Raw genomic sequence first — 20292 nt, 5'->3', positions numbered from 1 at the left:
GTATAAATTGTGCTGTAGAATTGATAAATGGCTTTTCTTATTTCCTATTTCATAATGGTTCCTCACAAGAAGGTTTCAGAGTCCCTTTTAAACTTGTCATGCCGGTCACTGTCAGAAAAACACAACATTGTGTGTGTGCTGCGCTGGTCTCATGGGGCAGTTTACTCCATTTAGTCATCTGTATTTAACGATATCCCATACATGAAATATGTTCCCTTGTCATTAGCAGGGATGGTCATATGGTTGTGTTAATTATCAGCATTTTTAACATCCTATTATCAAAATAGGAGTTTACATTCTCTTTTTTGGAAATAGACACTCTAGTTGTTCTGCTGGTATTGCATCCAACATTATGTGGTCTGTGGAAAGTGTGAAGACTTGTTTCTGAGGCAAATATGTTTGGGCTGTGACTGAACTAGCTCAGTCTGAAAGATGAGAAAGTATTCATGTTAGCCTCCAACCTTGAGAGGCTGGGAAGAACAGTCTGTGGTGGCCCCCATTATGTTATATATAAAAGCAGTTAGTTGAATGTAATTTTTGAAAACTGGATCTACTCACATAACCTGTTTACCTTTCAAGTAGGGAAAACTGACCTGTAATGAATATTAGGTTCTGTGTGAATACTCTCCTTGGTCTGGATAAAAATAATTGGAGTTGGAGGGGGAAGAATTTAATACCTTACTGACAAGATAACTTTTTTTCTTCATCAAAAGGTGAAATTGTCTTTTGAAGACCCTCCACAGTACGTATTTTCTACTTGGTCTGTGTGGAGATGGTGACTAGTGACACTGGCTAAAAATACTTGTGCTTTCAGTTTTGCTACTTCTAATATAGTTGTATAAATTATTTGTTGCTCATGGAGTATTGATATATCAGTTTGGCCAACATTAAACTGTTTCTGCACTTTTTTGTGTTTCCTGGATTTTTCATGGTAGTTGGTTCAAGCCCTTATTTCTGTGAGTAATTTGTGACTTATTTTTTCAAAATTTTTTTCCCCCTTATGTCTGTAGGTTCCTTAAGAGCCCCTCCAACATCTGGAGCTCCCCCTCCAGCCTCTGGAGCATCTCTTCCTTCTGGCCACCTGACATACAGTCAGTTTGGACATGGAGATGTGCAGAATGGAATTCCAGCCTCAGCAGCCCCAATGCAGAGGTATATACAAGAAAAGCAAATCATAACAAAGGCCTGCCTTGGTAGACCTATGCTAGGTCTAGACCTTTTGGGATCTAAACCAGACTAAATACTTTGTTTTTCCTGTGGTGGACACTGACTTTCTTTAGTGCTTCCTTATTGTTTTGGAACATTTTGCCATAGGACTATTTGTTAGACAGTAAGAATCCCTGGAGACGAAACACTTTTGGAAGGATATGAACAGATGTCAGTGACTGATTAAAACCACTTCTCTTCCAGAGACTTTCCTTGTGGCAGTCATTTTCCCATAAGGAATTTTCTGATTCGCATAAACTGTTTTGTTTTAAAACAATTGTATCCACACAGCTGTAGTATTTGATTCCTTGACAGTGTGAATTGATCTCTGTATGGAGCATGTTGCTGTCTGTCATAACTGAGTACTTCCTCAGTATTGGCTCTGGGTCCTTTTCCCCCTGTTACAGATCCCTGAGTTACCTTCATCTAAAGCTCCTAGGCATCTTCTCCAGAAAGATATTGCCATTACCTCAGTGGTGAAAGTAGCAACAGTCCTCACCGCTTCATTCTGATTACCGGTTATGGGGAAAGGTGGTTGTTTTTTGTTTCCTTCTGGTTAAGCTCAGCACTGTCAGCTGGAGAGTCCAAATCCGTTGAGCAACAGTGCATTCTTACCTAGCTGTGCAGGCCTTGCTGTTGCTCACCCTGTAGACTCTGTTGCAGTATTTCTGATTTGTTGAGATAACCAAAGTGGAATTAACAAAAAGATGCTATAAACATAGAATTTGTCTTTTAAGAACTGATGGATTTTTTTGATGAAAGGGATTCAAATCCATGCAGTATATGTAATTATTTTTCCAAAACTGAGCTACAGTGCTTCATGTAAACAATTGAGACCTAGCTAGTGTTTATGTGGAAGAAAAATTTTAGAAGGCACAGAGAATTGTAACCGTTTGTATGATGGGGAATCCAGTGAAGTTTCTCATCTTCCTTCTCAGGCCACCTGCTTCTCAACCGTTTCTGCCAGGCTCAGCACCCACGCCTGTCAGCCAGACATCTACGTTCCAGCAATATGGTCCCACCCCAGCCAGTGTACAGCAGCTCAGCAATCACATGGCAGGGATGACAATTGGCAGTACTACAGCCCCTGCTCCTCCCCCAGCTGGACTGGGCTATGGTGAGGTTTCCTGGCTAAAGAAATATGCTATTGCTTTTCATTTATGCTAGTAATTTCATAAAAGGTTTGCTCTTGTCAATGATTCATTCCCATATGGTGATAGGAATTCTCTGTGTGTTGACATCTGCCATAGTAAACGGTAGTTTCCTTGACTAATAAGGTCATCATTGGAGAATCCAGAACTGAGACTATTGTAGGGGACTGTGCAGGAAGTGCTAGGGGAGGTGAGTAACAAAAGAGAGTTACAGTGTTTCTCCTCAATTAGGTGAATCTTGGTGTGAAACACAAAAACAGTCTATCCTTAAATAGTCTACATGCCTTGCCACTGCTGTGCAGCAGCCCAGCCAAAAAAAAAAAAAAAAAAAAAGGAAAAAGGGTTCAATAAATCAAAAAGGGCTGAAATTACTGTGAAAGACTCTGTGAAGGGTTTTGTGGGAAGTTGAAGACACTTACTTAAACAGTGTAAACTGAATTTAGGTAGTTTATTGTATCGTGTTAGATCTACAGTCCCACTGATGTATATTACAGGACTTTGTTTTTTTTTTTTTTTAACTTGAAGACTAGAGATTTGTCTTTAGTATGTGTAAGCTGGTATGACTACGATTTTGTTTTGTTGTTTTAATCTTTTGTTAAAGTATTTTTTGACAAGCTTCTCTCATACTCTTAATACAGACTTTATAGGAAAATTAGGAGTAGGGGCTGCAGATTTCTTCAGCCTTTTGGCATTGTGTTTGTCTAAAATTATCCTCAGAAATAGTGCAGTGGTAAATACAGAAGGTGCTAGTTCAATGCTATTAAAACCATGAAGCTCAAAGCCGTTCTTAAACTACAGGCTTCAACTTAGTGTGGAGTTTAAGATACAAAGTTATTTCAGTTCAACAAAGTGGTAGACAGACTTGTGGTGGTTCTTGTTTTGCATACTCCTGGCTTTGCCCCTTTTTTCTGGCCCTGAATCCTGAAGTGTATTTTGATTATGTAAAATACAAAGCTCAGACTTTGAGAGAGAAGACAATGAAGAACCTATCAAGTTTCAGATCCCTCGGAAGAGTTTCAGCTCTCTGATTAATTTAGGAGGGTGTTCACCTAAGGTTTGTCTCTGTTAGTACTGGCAAGTCCATCTGAAGATGAGAAAATGGTAGACCTATTTAGACAATCTAAAGCAAGTGGGTTTTGCTTGCATCTTAATTGTCTTGAGGATAGAAGAAAGTGATGTTGTGTCTTCTTTTCTTCTTATCAGGTCCCCCAACATCGGTTCCCCCAGTCTCAGGAAGCTTTAGTGCAACAGGATCTGGTCTCTACACACCTTACACTGCAAGCCAAGGACCCTCTCCTACCAGTGTGTCTCAGGGTCTTCCTTTGGCACAGCCTCCATTTCCTGGTCAACCAGTATCAACTCAGCGCCTCCCTACTCAAGTCCCTGGTTTTGCCCCATCTCCCTCTTCTACAGGGATTGGACCTTCGTCTTACCCTCCTTCCACAGGTGCCTCAAGGCCACCTACCATGCCAGGCCCACCACTGCCTGGGCAGACAGTTGCTGGACCATCAATGTCCCAGCCTAATCATGTATCCTCACCACCACCTCCATCAACTATGTCAGGGCCGCACCCTGGGCCTCCCATGAGTGGCCTCCATGGACCACCTCCTCCCACTCATCCTCCTCAGCCAGGATACCAAATGCAGCAGAACGGTTAGTATTCCTGGTAGAGGAGTTGTAAGTTACATGTGTTCTCTGTGTGCTGTAAACTGAGAAGTGGATTTCAGGTTTGTTACTTGTGGGCTTCTGGCTGCACTTCAAAGCTTCCCTCTTGTTTCCCTGTGCTCATGTCTGAAGGACAAATCCAAGATAAACAATAGGATTGTCATTTGAAGATATTTGTCATGCAGGTTTTAATCAGATTAGTGCAAGTAAAGGAATCCTAGTTTACTTGGCCAAAAAGTTGTTTAGAGATTAGTGCCATAATACTACAAGAATTTGTGATCAAAATTTTATTATGAACTTTATTTTGATGTCTGTTCAAAAGTAGAGATTTGAAGTTCTGAAAAGCTTTTTTTTAAATTTGTGGCCAGTGTGCATATACAGTGTGTATGAGAGGAGTTGTTAAACGTTAAAAAGGAGTTGCTACTTTTTCTTTAATTCACAAAACTGTATTTTTCTCCTTGTAGAACCTTTCACATTTTGTGTGTGCCTAGAAGTAATATCAGTTAAGCTTTCTGAATTATGAACAGTTTTGGCTGATTTTTAATCAATAACATTTAGATAGCTAGGGCAAAGTAAGCATGTGCAAGTATCAGATTGAGAATCCCATCCCCATGCAGCTTTGCACAACTGGCCAGGTCAATTACTTAAATATCTGTCCAAATTGCTATGCACTGTAAAAACACTGATGGAGTAAATCATGCTGTTACTCCATAACTGACTGAAATTGTCTAAAGTAGTATGAAATAACTTCAGGCAGTTACAAAACAAAAGAGATAATCACACATTCATCTTTTACTGTAATTTCACACAAGCTGAAACTGCCCGAGAGAACTCCTTGCATACCTTTAGTTTGAGGAATTATGGGTCATCCACTAGCTTATTTGACTGTTCTGTGTGTGCTTTCTATTAGGCAGTTCTGCAGTTTAACTTAAATGTTCACAGTGTGTGATCTTAATGCGTATTATAATCATATTACTCTAAAAATAGTTACGTTAGTCTAAAATCCTGTGTTTCCCGAAGTCTGGTTTTAAGGAGGACTGTATCCATCAGTTTATTAGATCGTTGGTGGAGATGTCCAGGTCTAAGCTGAAACACTCTGATAAATATGCCTAATCCTAATTAACTGAAAAGCACGCAACTTTATTTTTCCTGTTTTTTGACATTGACAGGAAAGGTGGGAAGTGCCTAATGAGGAATACCTGGTATTAGCCACTGTTTGATTTTGCTGTCCCTTTCTTGTAAGGTTCCTTTGGGCAGGTGAGGGGTCCCCAACCAAACTATGGAGGAGCCTATCCAGGAACACCAAATTATGGAAGTCAACCAGGACCACCACCTCCACCAAAACGCTTGGATCCAGATTCCATTCCTAGCCCTGTAAGCTTACTTTGTTCTTACCAGCGTGAACTCTTCTGTAGTGTCTTTACGTAAAACAGAACTGACAAAGACCAAAGCTGAAAACAGGTTTCTTATTCCAAAGAACATCAGTCTGTTTTCCTGGTTACTTTTCTCTCGCATGTCCAGCTTCAGTCTTTTGTTATAAATAAGCCCAGAAGCAGTATTTTTCTTGGTGACTAAATAAGGGCACTGCATATGCAAATCAATGCTCTAATTCCTCAGGTCTTTTTCTGTACTGTGTTACATTTTGAGAATCCTTAAGGGCTTTGATTAAGCTTGTTTCTCCATATCTGGATTCTTGCTTAATGACTTTGCAAGGTAAACTAATTTCAGGTTTTGAGGTGACAGTCTATGAACTGTATGATTCACGTTTAAAGTATGGTTAATAGAAGATGATTGTAGTGCTTTTCCTTTCCCTTTTCCTATTATCTGTCAAAAAGCTGGTTAGCGTTTTTTTGGGTCATTAAGTCGTGACATCTGAGAAGGGACAAGCAGCGATGTGTAATGGTTAGCAATGATGAGTATTATTAAGCCTGGCAGTATTACTGCCACTGGTCTATTGTGCTGGTTCTTCCACTGCAGTTCTGTTGTTGTCTCAGAAGGCCATAGTCATTTGATAACAGGAAAACTTTCTAGGGCAATGCTTACAATCAGTTTACTTCAAAAAAACTTAGTATAAAAATAATTTAGTATTGAGTTACGTCTTAGATCTGGACTAGTGCTGTTCAGAAGTTATTGCTATTCAAAAAATTATCTGTTTAGACTCCAGGTTTATGTAATGTTTATGACTGTATTTTTTTCATAGAATATAAGGAGTCTAATTGCTTGTCTGCTTCTCTTCCACTAAATGAGATCTCAAATGGCTTGTGTCAGTTGCCTTCATTTTAGCATGTTCTTAAAGCATAAATCCCCAATTTCTAACCAAAATGAGCACGTGAGCCACTACCGCTGTTAGCAATGTATTCAGAGCCCAAGCCCAATATCCTGGGAAGGCTGTTTTTGGGATCGGTAAATGCTGCAGAAGCTGTTGTTTCCTGTTGCATGACCCAATGTCCAAATGTATCTAATTCTAGTGCTACAGGTTTGGGTAGAGAGAAGTAACGCTGTTACTTTTTGGTTTATTATTCTCTTTTTTCTTGTTTTCTTTTTTTTTTTTGTGGCACTCTTACTTTTTATTTTTTTAAAAAAAGCAACTTAATGAGCTGCCACCCCAGCAGAAACCCAGGCACAGAATAGACCCAGATGCAATTCCTAGTCCAGTAAGTGCTGTATATATGTCAATTGTAGTCTGTGTGTTGGTGACCATCTGTGCATGCCTGAAACCTGAACTTCACCTCACTAACCCTCCATCATTAATCCTTTACCCTTTCCTTGCTGTCTTCTGCTTGCCTTATCAAAATGAGTAACATTACACCACAAGAGGTTGTTAAAATCTTCTGTGATGAATGGTGAGGCAATAGAAAGCAGACTGTTTCAGAAACAGATCATGAAGAATGTCTCCCCTTCACTTTGTCTGATCTTTAGAATATCTCCTTCATCAGATTCCAACTGGCATTTTCAGTGTTAGCCATCAGTATAAATGTCCATACAATGTGTGTCTCATGTTAACATACGCACAATGCGAGCATTTGTAGCCATGTTTTCTACCAGTTTTGAGCAGAACTTGATTACTTTTCTTGTTGATATATCAGTACTGGGCTAATGCTTTGAAGTTCTAAAATTGCAGATGAACTGTTTTGTTTTGATGTTAATTCCTGATATAAATCTTCTAGTAGGTTAATATGAGGCATGGGGAGCTATAAACATTCTCTCATTATCTGTGCTCATACATAACCATTAAATTTTGAATTTGAAAATTTAATGTTTATGTGTAGAGAATTTTACCTAAAGAAAGAAAAAAGCAGCTACCTTTTGGATTGGAAGAAAAAAAAAAAAACGCATTTGACTTTGTTACCCTTGTATCACTTCTTCCTTGTTTAGCCAAAGTTGGTCATATAACAGGTACCAGTGGTGAGATCGCCAATGTTCGTCAGTTTGTAGACTTTTGAAATGGGACTAAATTTATCCTAGAGTAGTCACTGTCTGATGCTATGCAGGGAGGTTTTCTGCTGGCAACTTGGAATCCTTAGTGAGAGGGTAGAAGTTCTGCCATGCAAACTTCTGCATTTCACAATTTAAGAAAGGCATGTGTATTTGGTGGCAAAATAAGATCAGAAGAATGATTGCTAGCTATAATGCTTTCATTCATGTCCCAGTATGGAAATGTAGTTAAAACTGTATATAACTACAATTTTCTGTTCTTATGCAAAGGTCAGTGGATATTTTAGTCAAGTAAAAACGTTTAATGCGTTTCCACTACCTTAAGCATGTTTGCATTAATGAAGAATTTTAAATACTAAGAAATTTAAGATTTTTTCAGGCTTTAAAGGTTAAGGTTGATTCATTGATAAGTCTATTGAAACTTCACTTTCCACATCCCTAGAATTCAAATCACAAACTCTTGAGCACCATGGAGTAATGAAGACTTCCACCTGAGCTTGCAAGCATCTGTCTTTAGGTCAGACTTACAGTGGTTAGAAATAAACACATACTATGAAAACAGTGGAAATGTAACAGAAAGGAAAAGCCAGGTTATCTATAGAACTTCAGCCTGATGCTTACAGAAGCTTCTAATTTTAATTTGGCTAGGACCAGTATACAGGGGAATACTACCAAAAATTCCTTTCTTGATCTGTGTTTGGCTTTTATGAGTTCAGATCAGGCCTTAAAACACAAAATATGCTGCTAATCAAAATACTTGGGGAAAAATACTACTTGCAACTTGTAATTTATTGTTATTCATTAAGTACTATTTGAAATCAAACTGAGAGGTGACTGCTTGACAAAACTTATTTGCTTTAGACTTCTTATTTTTAGAGATAGTAGTGTTTGCTTCAGGTCCCCTTTTCACTTCATGACAGATATAAATTTTTGTACTTTACAGTACTTTGAAACCAAGCCTCCAAATATTAATGTGGTCTTTTCCATTGTAGATTCAAGTGATTGAAGATGACAGAAGTAACCGTGGGTCAGAACCATTTGTCACTGGAGTGAGAGGGCAGGTCCCACCTCTTGTTACTACAAATTTCTTAGTCAAGGATCAAGGTAAAATATTTTTCTTTTCCTAAACAAACAAAATGAAACATAAACCCCAAGGAGTCAGTGACAAAACTGTTAGTCTTTAAAGGAAAAGTTTGAGCAATGATTTCAGTGACTGGGGTTGTGTGTTTTACCAACAGAAGCTTAGTTTCAAGTCCTGTGTTGATTTGATCTCAATTTAGATTCTCCTGATTGTTTGGTAGCTAGTAACCAATTCGCAAGTAGCATTAGCAGGGATATCAGAAAACAGCAGATGAAGCCTCTTGTGTAGAGCTATATCAATCACAGTTAAGAACTGAAATTTACTAGCGATGTCATCTGCATTGGACTGAGAACTGTATTTTTTTTAGATTGAGTGGGATGTCAGTTGGTCCACGTGCTTCATAAAGAAAGGATATTTCATCTTTTAATTTCCCATGCTTTTTTTGAGATGTAAAGCTCCCTTAAAGCTTCAAAATTCAATTCTGCAATCAAATACTTTACTGTTCAGCCAAAATTACAAAATTGAACAGTAGAAATGTTTGAGTTTTTCTGCCTATAATACATTTTAGTCTGCAAAAAGAGTGAAACAAGAATGCCTTTTTAGAGGTTTGAGTTGATGTGGGGTCAAGTTAATTTGTTTTGATTTAAGGCCTTTTATCATAGTTAATCATGGAGGTATTTTGTTTGGAATTTGAGTTTTGCATAGATTGAAATTAGTTGATTGTTTAGATAAGTGCTTAGTTCCTGTGGCTTAACAACACAGCTGAAAGTATCTTTGTTTCTATTCTTGAATATAAACTTAACTTGTACTGAAATTTGTGGGGATATTTTTCTTTGTTTCCCAGGTAATGCAAGCCCCCGCTACATAAGATGCACATCTTACAATATTCCCTGCACCTCAGATATGGCCAAACAGTCCCAAGTTCCCCTAGCTGCTGTCATAAAACCACTGGCTACTCTACCCCTAGAGGAGGTGAGAACTGTATGCAGTTACACATGCACTTTATGTACTCTAAACTTGACAGGAGAATGCTATTAGATGTCAGCATTTAACAGATATGTTGAGAAGGAGTGTTTAGATAATGAAGACTAGGTAAACATCGATTCTTCCCCAAGTGTGTGGTAGAGATCTGTAAGGCAAAAGAATGTTGTGTTGAAAACATGTAATATTTTGATCGCCATGATAATTTCCACTTTTTTGCAGTAACTGTCAAGGTCTGTGACCAAATGACCAAAATACTAGGATGGTCACAAATGCGTACACTTTCAGTTGATCTCAATTTCTTTCTTGGCTTCAAGTATTGAAATGGTTACTAATCACTGATGTTAAGTCTTTTCTAGGATGTCAAGTTGTGGAATTGGATGAGAATGTATCAAGCAGCACTGGTTAAGTGGTCTAATGTGCATGTACATGCACAGCACTGTGTGGGATGGCAACACAAGACTGAGTATTGGGCACTGCTGAGCTGCATTTGTATTTCTGCCCTCACTCTGTGCAGCACTTCTATCCTTCTAGGTGTAATGTGTGGCTAGCTAGCCTTTTACCCACTCTGGTTGCTGAGAACATGAAAGCTTCAGGAATATTACAGGGCTAGAAATTTTGTAAAATGTTCTAAATACTCTGGCTACTGTGTAGTGTTACCCTGCTTGGAGCAGTGACATAAAGACAAATATGCTTGTTAAATTTGAATACGTATGTTTGCAGCATTCTGTGCCCTGTTAACTTTAATCCGCTGAGGAAAGGAATATCCTCTGGGTTTTTCAGGGTGGTTTCTTACTGTTGCGTTTCATTAATGTTCCTAAACCATGGTTTGGGTTTTGAAAACTGGTTTGTGATAAAACTGAGTTGTGAAGTTAATTCCTGTATTGCTGTATTGTGGCTGGAGTTTAAAAGGAGCACAACAGGAGAATGTGGTCTTATTTGAGAAACCCCAAGGCTTGTGGAGCTACATATTTTTGGAGAAGCTTTACAAACATCTAGTTGTTATGTCTCCTGCTGTGTTTATGCTTTGAACAAACACTTGTGATATCCAGAAAAAACATGCCTAGGATTGGAAAATTTCTCTGGAGACGGGTCAGCTTCTAGCATTGGGAAGTTCTTTATGGCAAGGGTAAACTCCCTGTGGAGGGGCCCTTCCAACAGATGAAAGCTCAGCTGTTCAGAGCAGTAGGACTGTAAACAGAGCTAAAGCTTAACGTATTGGTAATGAGAGGATAAATGTCTCTTGAAAATACAGCATTCAGATAAATCTAAAATACATAAAAATCTGGCCCCTGGTTGGCAGATACAGAACCTTTACCCTACGTTAATGCACGGTTCAGAAAGCGAAGCTTGAGGCTTCAGAAAGAAGTATCTCTGTGCCTTCTGGGAGTAAGTGGTTAGTGACAAGTTATGCATAGCACTGGATGTTTACAGCACCCTTATATTTTGTTTACATGTATGTTATTGAGGGAGAGGCTGATGAGAAAAGCTTGTTGTGTAGAAGTACAATACCAACTGCCTGGCAGTCAGAAAACTTGAAAATCTGTTCCCTCTGAGGAGGTCAGCCTGGGTGATAGGAGCTTAGAAACACTGGCTGCCAAACCATTGTATTGACAATAAATAATTAGTGGGGTTGAATGAGAGATGTGACGCATCTGTGGCATGAAGAGGAAGAAAGCGACTGGAGCATTTGCTCAACTCCTGCTCAATGAGTATGTTGTCTCTTAAACATGATCAGTGATTGAGGGTGACTGAGAGTACTAACTGGACACCTTTAGTGTCAGAAAATTTAAAAGTAGTTAAACTTTCTTTTGAGCTAGATTCTTAGTTATGAAAGGTGCTTTAAACAATGAATGCAGCTTGTAGCTTGCATGAGTTCTGTCTTAATCATTTTAAAGTGCTTCCTGCTTGTCCTGGGGTTGCGAAGCTGTGAAAGTTGCCAAGCATCTTAATCTGGTTTGGCTGCAAAAAGAAAATATTATCAGTAATAGTTTAAAAATGGTATCACTACATAACAGTTTTGAAGACTTGCTATACAGTGGGGTCAAGACAAACAGAACTTATGGGTATACTGTATTTCATGGTGGACTTCAGAAATAAGTCTTATCAACTGAAAATTTTTACGATAGTGTGGATGCTCTGTGTTCTTGAATATATGGAATGCAATGACTGACTTGTAAAAAGCAAGCTTTTTGACAATACAAGGGAAGAATGTAAGAGGTGGAGAGTTGCTTTTAAAGCACCCAACCTGTAGTGAAATGTAAATTGTGTGCTCACTCCCGTGAGGTTATCACAGCCATTCTTTGCATGGCTTCAGTCTTTGTGTTCACTTGGGATACACCTGTGCTGTGCCGTGTGGTACTCCTGCTAGAGCTTGTGCTCCTCAAGCAGGCTACTATATAAGGTGGTGCAGCACCATGCAGAAGTACTTGTTTGTGTCTAAGTGGGATAGCCCATTAATGACTGCAGACCACAAAGAACTGCTGTGCTAGAGCTTGAGTTGAAAAGCATTTACAAAATACTTGTTCATGCTTCCCCCACTCCCTGCACTCTCTTCCACAGCTGCCAAAATGCTAAATCCTACACAATGTACAGGGAGATAGTTTTAAACTCTGCGATATGTGTGGTCACTTCTTTCTCATAATCATGTGAGCTTTTCATTTTTTTCCCCTGCTTCCACAGACCCTTCCTTATTTGGTAGACCATGGAGAATCCGGTCCTGTCCGATGTAATAGGTGCAAGGCTTACATGTGCCCTTTTATGCAATTCATTGAGGGTGGAAGGAGGTTCCAGTGTTGTTTCTGCAGCTGTGTCACTGAGGGTAAGGTTTCTTCTGGAAATCAATCTCTCGGCTCTATTGGAGTGATATTTGAACAAGATGCAAGCAAATAAATCTTTATGATTTTATGATCATTTATAATGTATACTGTGCTTTAATGTGTGTTTAGTCTTGTAAAAAGAATCATAAAACATTCAGTGCTCAGTTCTGAAATGATGTTCAAATTAAATAGGTGCTTATGCATTGCAGTAGTACTGTACCAAATTTTTAACATGAGGTACTTGTAGCATAATGTATTGTGGTTTGAAAAATTGTTTATGCTAGTTTCTTAGGGTATTTCAAACTTACATTTTTCTATGACAGACTGAGATATCATTTTAAACTGTTTAAACACTGCTTGGAGATGAGATTGCAGCTAAATCTGCTACAGCTGAATCGGCATGTTCAATATAGGCCAGTTAATCTTAGTTGCTCTTCTAAATTAATATAAAACAGGCTTCCTTTTAAGTAGAAGTCACTATATGCTGCTGATAGCATGACATCCATGGATTTGTTTTGAAGGCACAGTGGAATGTAAGGTACAACAAACCTTATGGTGATGTTTTGAGTGTTTCATTTGGTAGCACTGATGTCTTTAATGGTTTGTTCTTACCACCTCAGTTATGCTGTATAACTGTTTGTGCAAACCAACAAATGGCCAACTTTAAAAAACTTTTCTGTCTGGTGATTTTCAGTCTGCATGCATTCCCTGTCCCTGCTCACTCAGCAGCTGTATGAATGGCTGTACCTGTAACAACTGAGCAGGGACAGAAAAGGGGGGAATGCTCAGAGACTGCTGATGAAAGCAAATGCTGTGAAAATACAATGTAGTTGTACCTAATACTTGAGAACAATTTCTGTTTTCTCTGCAAAAACAATCAGGTAATTAGCTGATGCTGGATGTGTACTTGGAGAGAAGAGTGATAGGTGCTTATTGTATAGTCTTAGTGATGTCACTTTGTTTTATTTTGAACTGTTGAAACTTTGAATGTTTAGAATAACCTAAAGGTGGTGAATACTATCATTACAGATAATCTCATTTTATTCTTCCTTGGAGCTATATAGGCAGCTATAGCTGGAATATATTTTGTCACTCTAGTAACTGTGCAGGAGGGACTCTGTCATGGTAGTTCTTGGGGCACAAGGGAATTCTTTGTTTCTGCAGTTGACTTTTGTAGGCAAAAACTTAGATTAACTCCCGTTTTACTTTCTTATGCCTGGTACCAGCACAGAAGTACTGGGTGCTGAGCATGTGGTTACTAGCTCCTTCTTAATGCTTTACAATCCATTGTAAGAAGTACCCTGTCTATTCTGACAAAAGGATTATGGCAGTCTCTGCACCCAAGAGTGCCTAGAAAGCTTTACTCTTGTGCAGCATGGGAAGGGAAGGAAAAAGCTAACTCATATAGCAAAATAAGGAGCTCAATCTTTTCATAAGCCTGAATTGAGTCAGTAATGTTGTAGCCTGTAGTTTGCCTCAAATTCTGTTGTAAGTCATTTGTTACTACTTATACAAGATTGTTCTATTTTTCCTTTGGACTAAATCCTTCAGAAGAATCCTAAGAGCGTGTTGTAGTGACACTTCTGTATGAAACATAAAATGAGAACGTAAAGGCTGTTCAAGAAAAGTACAATAGTCACTATACAGTGTGCTGTTGAAAGAACGCAGAGGGAGCCCAGCCATCATTTAATGCACAAAGGCTCAACTTTATTAGTACTCACACTTCTTTTATATCCACAATAATTAGTTCATACATATTGCAAAAAGCAAGCTCCTTATAGGTTGCTAAGGTTAGATACATTGGTTGCTAAGGTTAAATACCAATCTCTCCCCTTATGATTTCTACAAGGCCTTCTACATAGTCCTGCTTCTGTTCTTTGTTCTTCTTTGATACTTTTCGGTATTCTCCCATCACGTCGCCGTTGTCAGCAGTTCCTCGGTGCTGTGCCCTTTCTCACGTAGCCAGTTGTTAGCAAACTGCTCCACATCTCCCCCGTTTTCTTTTTGCACTTGTGCTAAAAATATTGCAGAGGCAGTCTTCTGCAGGGCCCTTTGCAGAAGATTGACAATACATGGCAACATCAAAAGCACAACCACAATTACCAAGATCATGACCCCCACAGACTTGATCAGAGATATTAACCATCCTGAAAGTCCCCAACCTTTAAACATCCTTGTTAACCAATCTAATCCATCATCTTCTGTTAAATGTTTGACACCATCCTTTAGCTGCTGTATGCTTTTGAAAATAGATTCTGAGTGGTCAGACAAATTCATGCAACACATTCCTTCAAAATCTTCACATCCATGTCCTTGCGCTAAAAGCAAAAAATCAATAGCTGCTCTGTTCTGTAAAGTAGCATGTCTAACACTATCAACATCAGTTAAAAGACCACTTAAAGCTAAAGAAGTAGCATTAGTCTGTTTGCTAAGCCAACATCCCAACTTATTCAAAGTAGTTAAGGCATTTGCAACACCAACTCCTGGTGCCAATATGGAGGCTGTTATGATTTGGCCTGGATTCCAGAATTCAATGTTATCTCGACAAGAACTTTCAAACCGATGAACGGTCCTTGGGACTCGCTTATGTTTTCGAGTCATATTCAGAATCATTGACACATTTGGTGTTAATAACGTGAGACGTCCGAGGCTACATGGGCCTCCATTCAGTTTAGATGGGACGCCTCCCCAGGCACGATCTCCACAGATTAGAAACACACCAGGAGGTAATGCAAGAGGAACAGCAAAAGATCGTGAGATGTTAGTCGAAGTATAATTGCACCAAGCAGTTGAATTATGATAAGCAGCATTAGTTGCATTCACATTTTGCCCTCTCCGTGTGGTGTTATAGGAGTAATTAAAAAACACACAAGCATCCATTATAACAGAGCCTAGCAACTCTAGCTCTTGAGGTTCTTGCGTAACCTGTGGAAGGTGACTGTATACACCATCCCAATTATCTGTACAATTTTTTGGAGAGTTGCAAAGAGAGAAAATCTGAAGGGTTTGTGGGATTGGCCATGTGTCTACTGGCACTCCCACCAAACAGGTGGAGAATGGATTTTCCGGATTCGTAGTAGAAAGGCACAAGGTTTCTTGATGTGTCATGTTTGCCAAAGTTACCCAGACATTTTGTTTAGGTTGTGAAACCATCCAGCCTTCAGCTTGATATATTGTCCAAAACAGGCCAATCACGCTGGATAGGATCTTAATGAAGGTTGCCATCTGTGGAGACACAAATAAATTCCTAATCCTGATTAATCAATTGTTCTTTGTACTTCCATCTTTTATTGCTACATAACGCCTTTTCATCTGTCCCCACCTACGGGGAGCAATCTGTATCCACGTAGGAATAGCACTATGTATGAAACACTCAGTCTGTAAACATGCAGATTTTGATTCCTGTTCTAACCATTGCTTATGATGCTGCAGCTACCAAACAGCCGCTGCCAGGGATAACGACTCTCGATTTTCCCACAAACCGAAACATTCTTGAATTGGCTGTCCTGCAAACCTTGCTAATGCCCTCTGTGGGTTGTCATTAATCCATGTGTTACGACAGTTAATACATCTTAACCCAAAATATAGCTGTGATTGGTGTATCCAATATCTTTTTTCACATCCTCCACAAAACACCTTTACCCACGCTTGATGATCTGGATTGTTGCAGTTTAAACCATTTTGCCCACTTCTTATTACATTCCCATTTAACCACTCAATAATTCTCCATACATCTGACAATGTTGCCCAGTAAAGTGAATGTCCGAGTAGACCCTCAAGTTGGGTCAAAACAGGCTGGATCTTCAGCCGCTGTCGATGAGCTTGTCTCTCCTCTGGTGTCATTGGGAGGTGCGGCAGGTTTCGCCCATCTCGCTGGAACCCATACGGTGCCTGTTGGTGTAGAAACACAAAGATATCCCCTTCCCCATATTACTACTTTAGCTGGTCCTTTCCATAATCCATCTTTTGGATCCTTATAATTTACCCATATCTCTTTCCTTCCTTCACTTACTTTTGCCTTCTCATAATGTAACATAGCTGGTGGTTGTTCTGCGTCTCCAAATATACACAAGTGATTCATTACAAATAATGTTTTTGCTAATCTTTCCTGTACATCCTGTATTTCCTGATATTTTGCTACATAACGTTTCAAGGTACCATTTGCTCTCTCAACTATGGCCTGTCCTGTGGGAGAATGCGGTATCCCTGTTACATGCTTCACTCCCCACTTGTTTAAAAATCTTTGCACTCGACTTCCGACATATGCTGGTCCATTGTCTGTCTTTATAGTATTCGGGACTCCCATTATTGCAAAACAACATGTTAAGTGTCTGATTACCTGTGTGGCCTTTTCCCCACTCTGTGCAGAGGCCCATATATATTTGCTATAAGTATCTATAGTAACATGTACATATTTAAGTCTACCAAAACTTTGTATGTGAGTCACATCCATTTGCCATACTTCATTAGATTTCGTCCCTCTAGGATTGACTCCTATTCCAATACCAACCCCTTTATTGTGAAAACTACAAACAGGGCATGTTTTTACTATGGCCGTTGCTTCCGCCATTGTGATGCCAAACTGTGTTTTTAGCCCTTTTGCATTCTGGTGGAATATGTCATGTGCTTCTTTTGCCAATTTGTCTTTCGGCATAGGAACATGTATAACAGTGGATACCAATTTGTCCGCTCGAGCATTACCTTCCCCAAGTCCTATATCCCATTTATGACTTCTAACATGAATTACAGCATACGGTTGTTCCCTTATTTTTATGGCCCTCTGTAATTGTAAGAACAACTCATAGAGACGCTTATTTTGTACTTCCCTGACTTCTGCATCTTCTATCCTTGCTACTATTCCCGCTACATACATAGAATCAGTTACAATATTCAATGGTTCATTAAACTTAACCATCGCCCAAACTACTGCCAACAGTTCCAAAGTTTGTAGTGTGTCTTGTGCTGTGGCTTTTAATATCTCGTGTTTCCATGTATTATCTTCCTGCCACGTTATAGCTGCTGTCTGAGATTTCTTTCCTGCATCTGTATAAACTGTGATGGCATTCGGGATCGGCGCCTGTTGTCTTTTTGGCTGTTCAATCCAATGTAATTGTCCCAACCATCTCAAAGGTTCCATAGATAATTGATCAGTTGACAACATCATTGGCCCATTTAACATGGCTTCCTGTAATGCTGTGCTATTTGTCAGGTACCACTGCATGGTTTCCTTCTGCATTGGACAGTATATGAATTGAGGTTCTCTTCCACTTATTTGAATAACTCGCACACGACCTTTCTTTACTAAATTTGCTAATGCCTCAATTTTTTGAAGTAGAGATTTTGATTGCTGTAATGCTGGCGTGATCCATTCTAGCACCCATGTCTCCCCCGTTTTCTTTTTAGACTGCGTAATAGCTCCGAGCAAATGCTGTGAACCCATCCACACAAGTATGTCCAGGGGGAGCTCAGCGTCTCTCCGACGCACTTGTCCAGAAGTAATACGATCCATAATCTGTTGTAACACTCGCTTCTGGTCTGCTGATAAAGACACCACCTGTGCAGGATCATTTCCTCTTAACAGTGGTCGTAATTGTTGTAAAAGCTCGTTTGGGATGCCCACTATAGGTTTTAGCCATTGTAAATCTCCTAATAGCTTTTGAGCATCATGCAGTGTTGAAATTTCAGGATTAATTGTCAATTTTTGTGGTGCTACTATTTGTTTCGTCAAAGACAATCCTAAATATTTCCATGGAGCTGTTTTTTGTATTTTTTCTGGTGCAATTACCAATCTTTGCTTTGCAAGGGTGTTTACAATTTCTTTTATCTGTGCTTCTGTAAATGGTTCTTTCTGTGCAAATAATATATCATCCATATAGTGATAAATTATAACATTAGTCCATTTTTGACGTAATGGCTGTAAGGCTGCATCTACAAAAATCTGACATAAAGTTGGACTATTTCTCATTCCTTGCGGTAAAACTGTCCATTCAAACCGTTGATCTGGCCCTTCTCTATTTATTGCCGGTAAAGTGAAAGCAAATCGGCGCATGTCCTTTTCATGAAGCGGAATCGTAAAGAAACAATCTTTTAAGTCCACAATCAATATAGGCCATTCATAAGGTAACATAGCTGGATTCGGCATACCTGGTTGTAAAGCCCCCATTGGTTCCATTTGTTTGTTTACTTCCCTAAGGTCATGCAAAAGTCGATATTTGCCTGATTTCTTTTTTATGACAAATATTGGAGTATTCCAAGGACTAGTAGATAATCTTAAATGTCCTTGCTGATATTGTTCTTGTACTAGCAAGTGTGCTTGCTCAAGACTTTCCCTTTTTAGTGGCCACTGCTTTACCCATATTGGATCATCAGATGTCCAAGTTATAGGGATCGGGAAAGTCCAAGCAATGGCCATTAGGATAAATGGTGATCATTTGTCAAAACTATTCCCATTTGTGCTAACACATCTCTTCCAATTAAGCAATTTACCCCTGGAGGTAATTGCACTACAGCAAGCACCGCTGTGACTGTTTGTCCTTCAATTGTCAATTGTAGGGGTGGCGTTCGATTAGCTAAAGTTAAACCACCCACGCCAGTGATGGTAGTGGTATGCTCTTGTAACGGCCAGCCTTGTGGCCAAGAAGAAGGCGACAGTATGCTGGAATCTGCGCCTGTGTCTAACAACCCTTCCACAGTTATTGCGTTACCTTGAAATGACAGGTGAACAGTCTTTCTGGGTCTCGTACTCAGATTCAGTGTTAACAGGGTCAGGCTTCCTGTGGATCCGAAGCCTTTATTTCCGCGACTCTCCTCAGTTATTGGTCGTATTGTTTGAGTCACTTGTGGCAGAGGCACCAGCTGTGCAATCCGTTGTCCCTGTGCAATCTTTACTGGTGGATTCAGTGTATATGCCATAATATAGATTTCACCTTCATAATCTGCATCAATAACTCCCGGTAAAACAAATAGTCCACATTGTGATGCCGATGATCTTCCTAATAATAAAGCTCCCATGGCTCTCCCATTAATGATGATAGGTCCTCGTACATTCGTAGATATTGTTTGAGGATTATTTGTTAACAGAATAACATCTACTGCTGCTGCCAGGTCCAACCCGAGACTTCCTCGGGTGGCGGGTTGAAGGACTGCGCTGCGGCTGCAATTTTGGTCGTTGCGCGGCGGCCGGCGAACGCGCTCCGTGTGGAGTTTCCCGACCGTCTGTGGCAAGCCACCTCATTATGGGAGTTGGATCGGCAAGTTTGACACCATACATTTCTGGCTGTACAACTCTTTCGTACATGCTCTGGAGCTCCGCATCGGTAACACCGCAGCTGCCCCTTTTTAGGTGTTTGCACTTTAACTGCTGTTGCTGCTGAAGTCTGGAGAGGCGCAAGGGCTGCCATAACCTGACTTTGAGTAGCCTGAGCCTGTTCTTTCATTCCTTCCCCTAATTTCTTTATTGCCTCTACAAGAAAAGCCTGAGGTCCAGTGGGTATCGAGGACGCTTTTTCAAGTGCCTCCTCTACAGTCCAATGTGCCCTTAATGTATTCAATAAACTCTTTGTAGCAGGATTGCCATTTTGTGAAATACATTGTTTTAAGAGAGCACCCTGCATGTAGAGAGGTACTCTTGCTCTTTCAATTGCATTTACCAACTTATCTACAAAACTGCCCAAAGTCTCTTCTCTCCCTTGCTTAATCCCCATATACATTGGAACTCCGCCTGGCTCTTTCACTTGCTCTATGGCTTCTCTCACTAACCTCATTGCCTCTCTCACTTTATCCGGACCGAGCAATGCTTGAGCTTCTACTCTAGCATAAGGTCCTAACCCCATTAATTCATCCATTGTAACCCCTTGTAATGGATCTCCTGCTTGCCGCTGTACCGCTATCGATTCTAACACTCTCGCTTGCCAATGCGCATTAAACAACAACCACTGACTAGGAGAGAAAATTA

The 20292-nt window shown here is 39.7% G+C and overlaps 1 protein-coding gene across 5 annotated transcripts in view; it reads left to right on the top strand.

Annotated features, from left to right (window-relative positions):
- SEC24C (SEC24 homolog C, COPII coat complex component) overlaps positions 1-20292 on the top strand; it is a 46100-nt gene that overhangs the window by 12363 nt on the left and 13445 nt on the right. For 3 of the 5 annotated variants that reach the window (XM_074874650.1, XM_074874647.1, XM_074874648.1), the window contains 8 exons: positions 1011-1152; positions 2145-2323; positions 3561-4010; positions 5266-5396; positions 6608-6676; positions 8450-8561; positions 9383-9510; positions 12202-12340. In XM_074874650.1, coding sequence (XP_074730751.1) covers positions 1011-1152; positions 2145-2323; positions 3561-4010; positions 5266-5396; positions 6608-6676; positions 8450-8561; positions 9383-9510; positions 12202-12340 — 1350 coding nt within the window. The remainder of the gene's footprint in view (positions 1-1010; positions 1153-2144; positions 2324-3560; positions 4011-5265; positions 5397-6607; positions 6677-8449; positions 8562-9382; positions 9511-12201; positions 12341-20292) is intronic. The other 2 variants (XM_074874651.1, XM_074874649.1) reach the window with 1 other exon arrangement.

Source organism: Strix uralensis, chromosome 7 (assembly GCF_047716275.1).
Source record: "Strix uralensis isolate ZFMK-TIS-50842 chromosome 7, bStrUra1, whole genome shotgun sequence".
Classification (NCBI taxonomy): domain Eukaryota; kingdom Metazoa; phylum Chordata; class Aves; order Strigiformes; family Strigidae; genus Strix; species Strix uralensis.
This window is presented reverse-complemented; position numbering and strand designations above follow the sequence as displayed.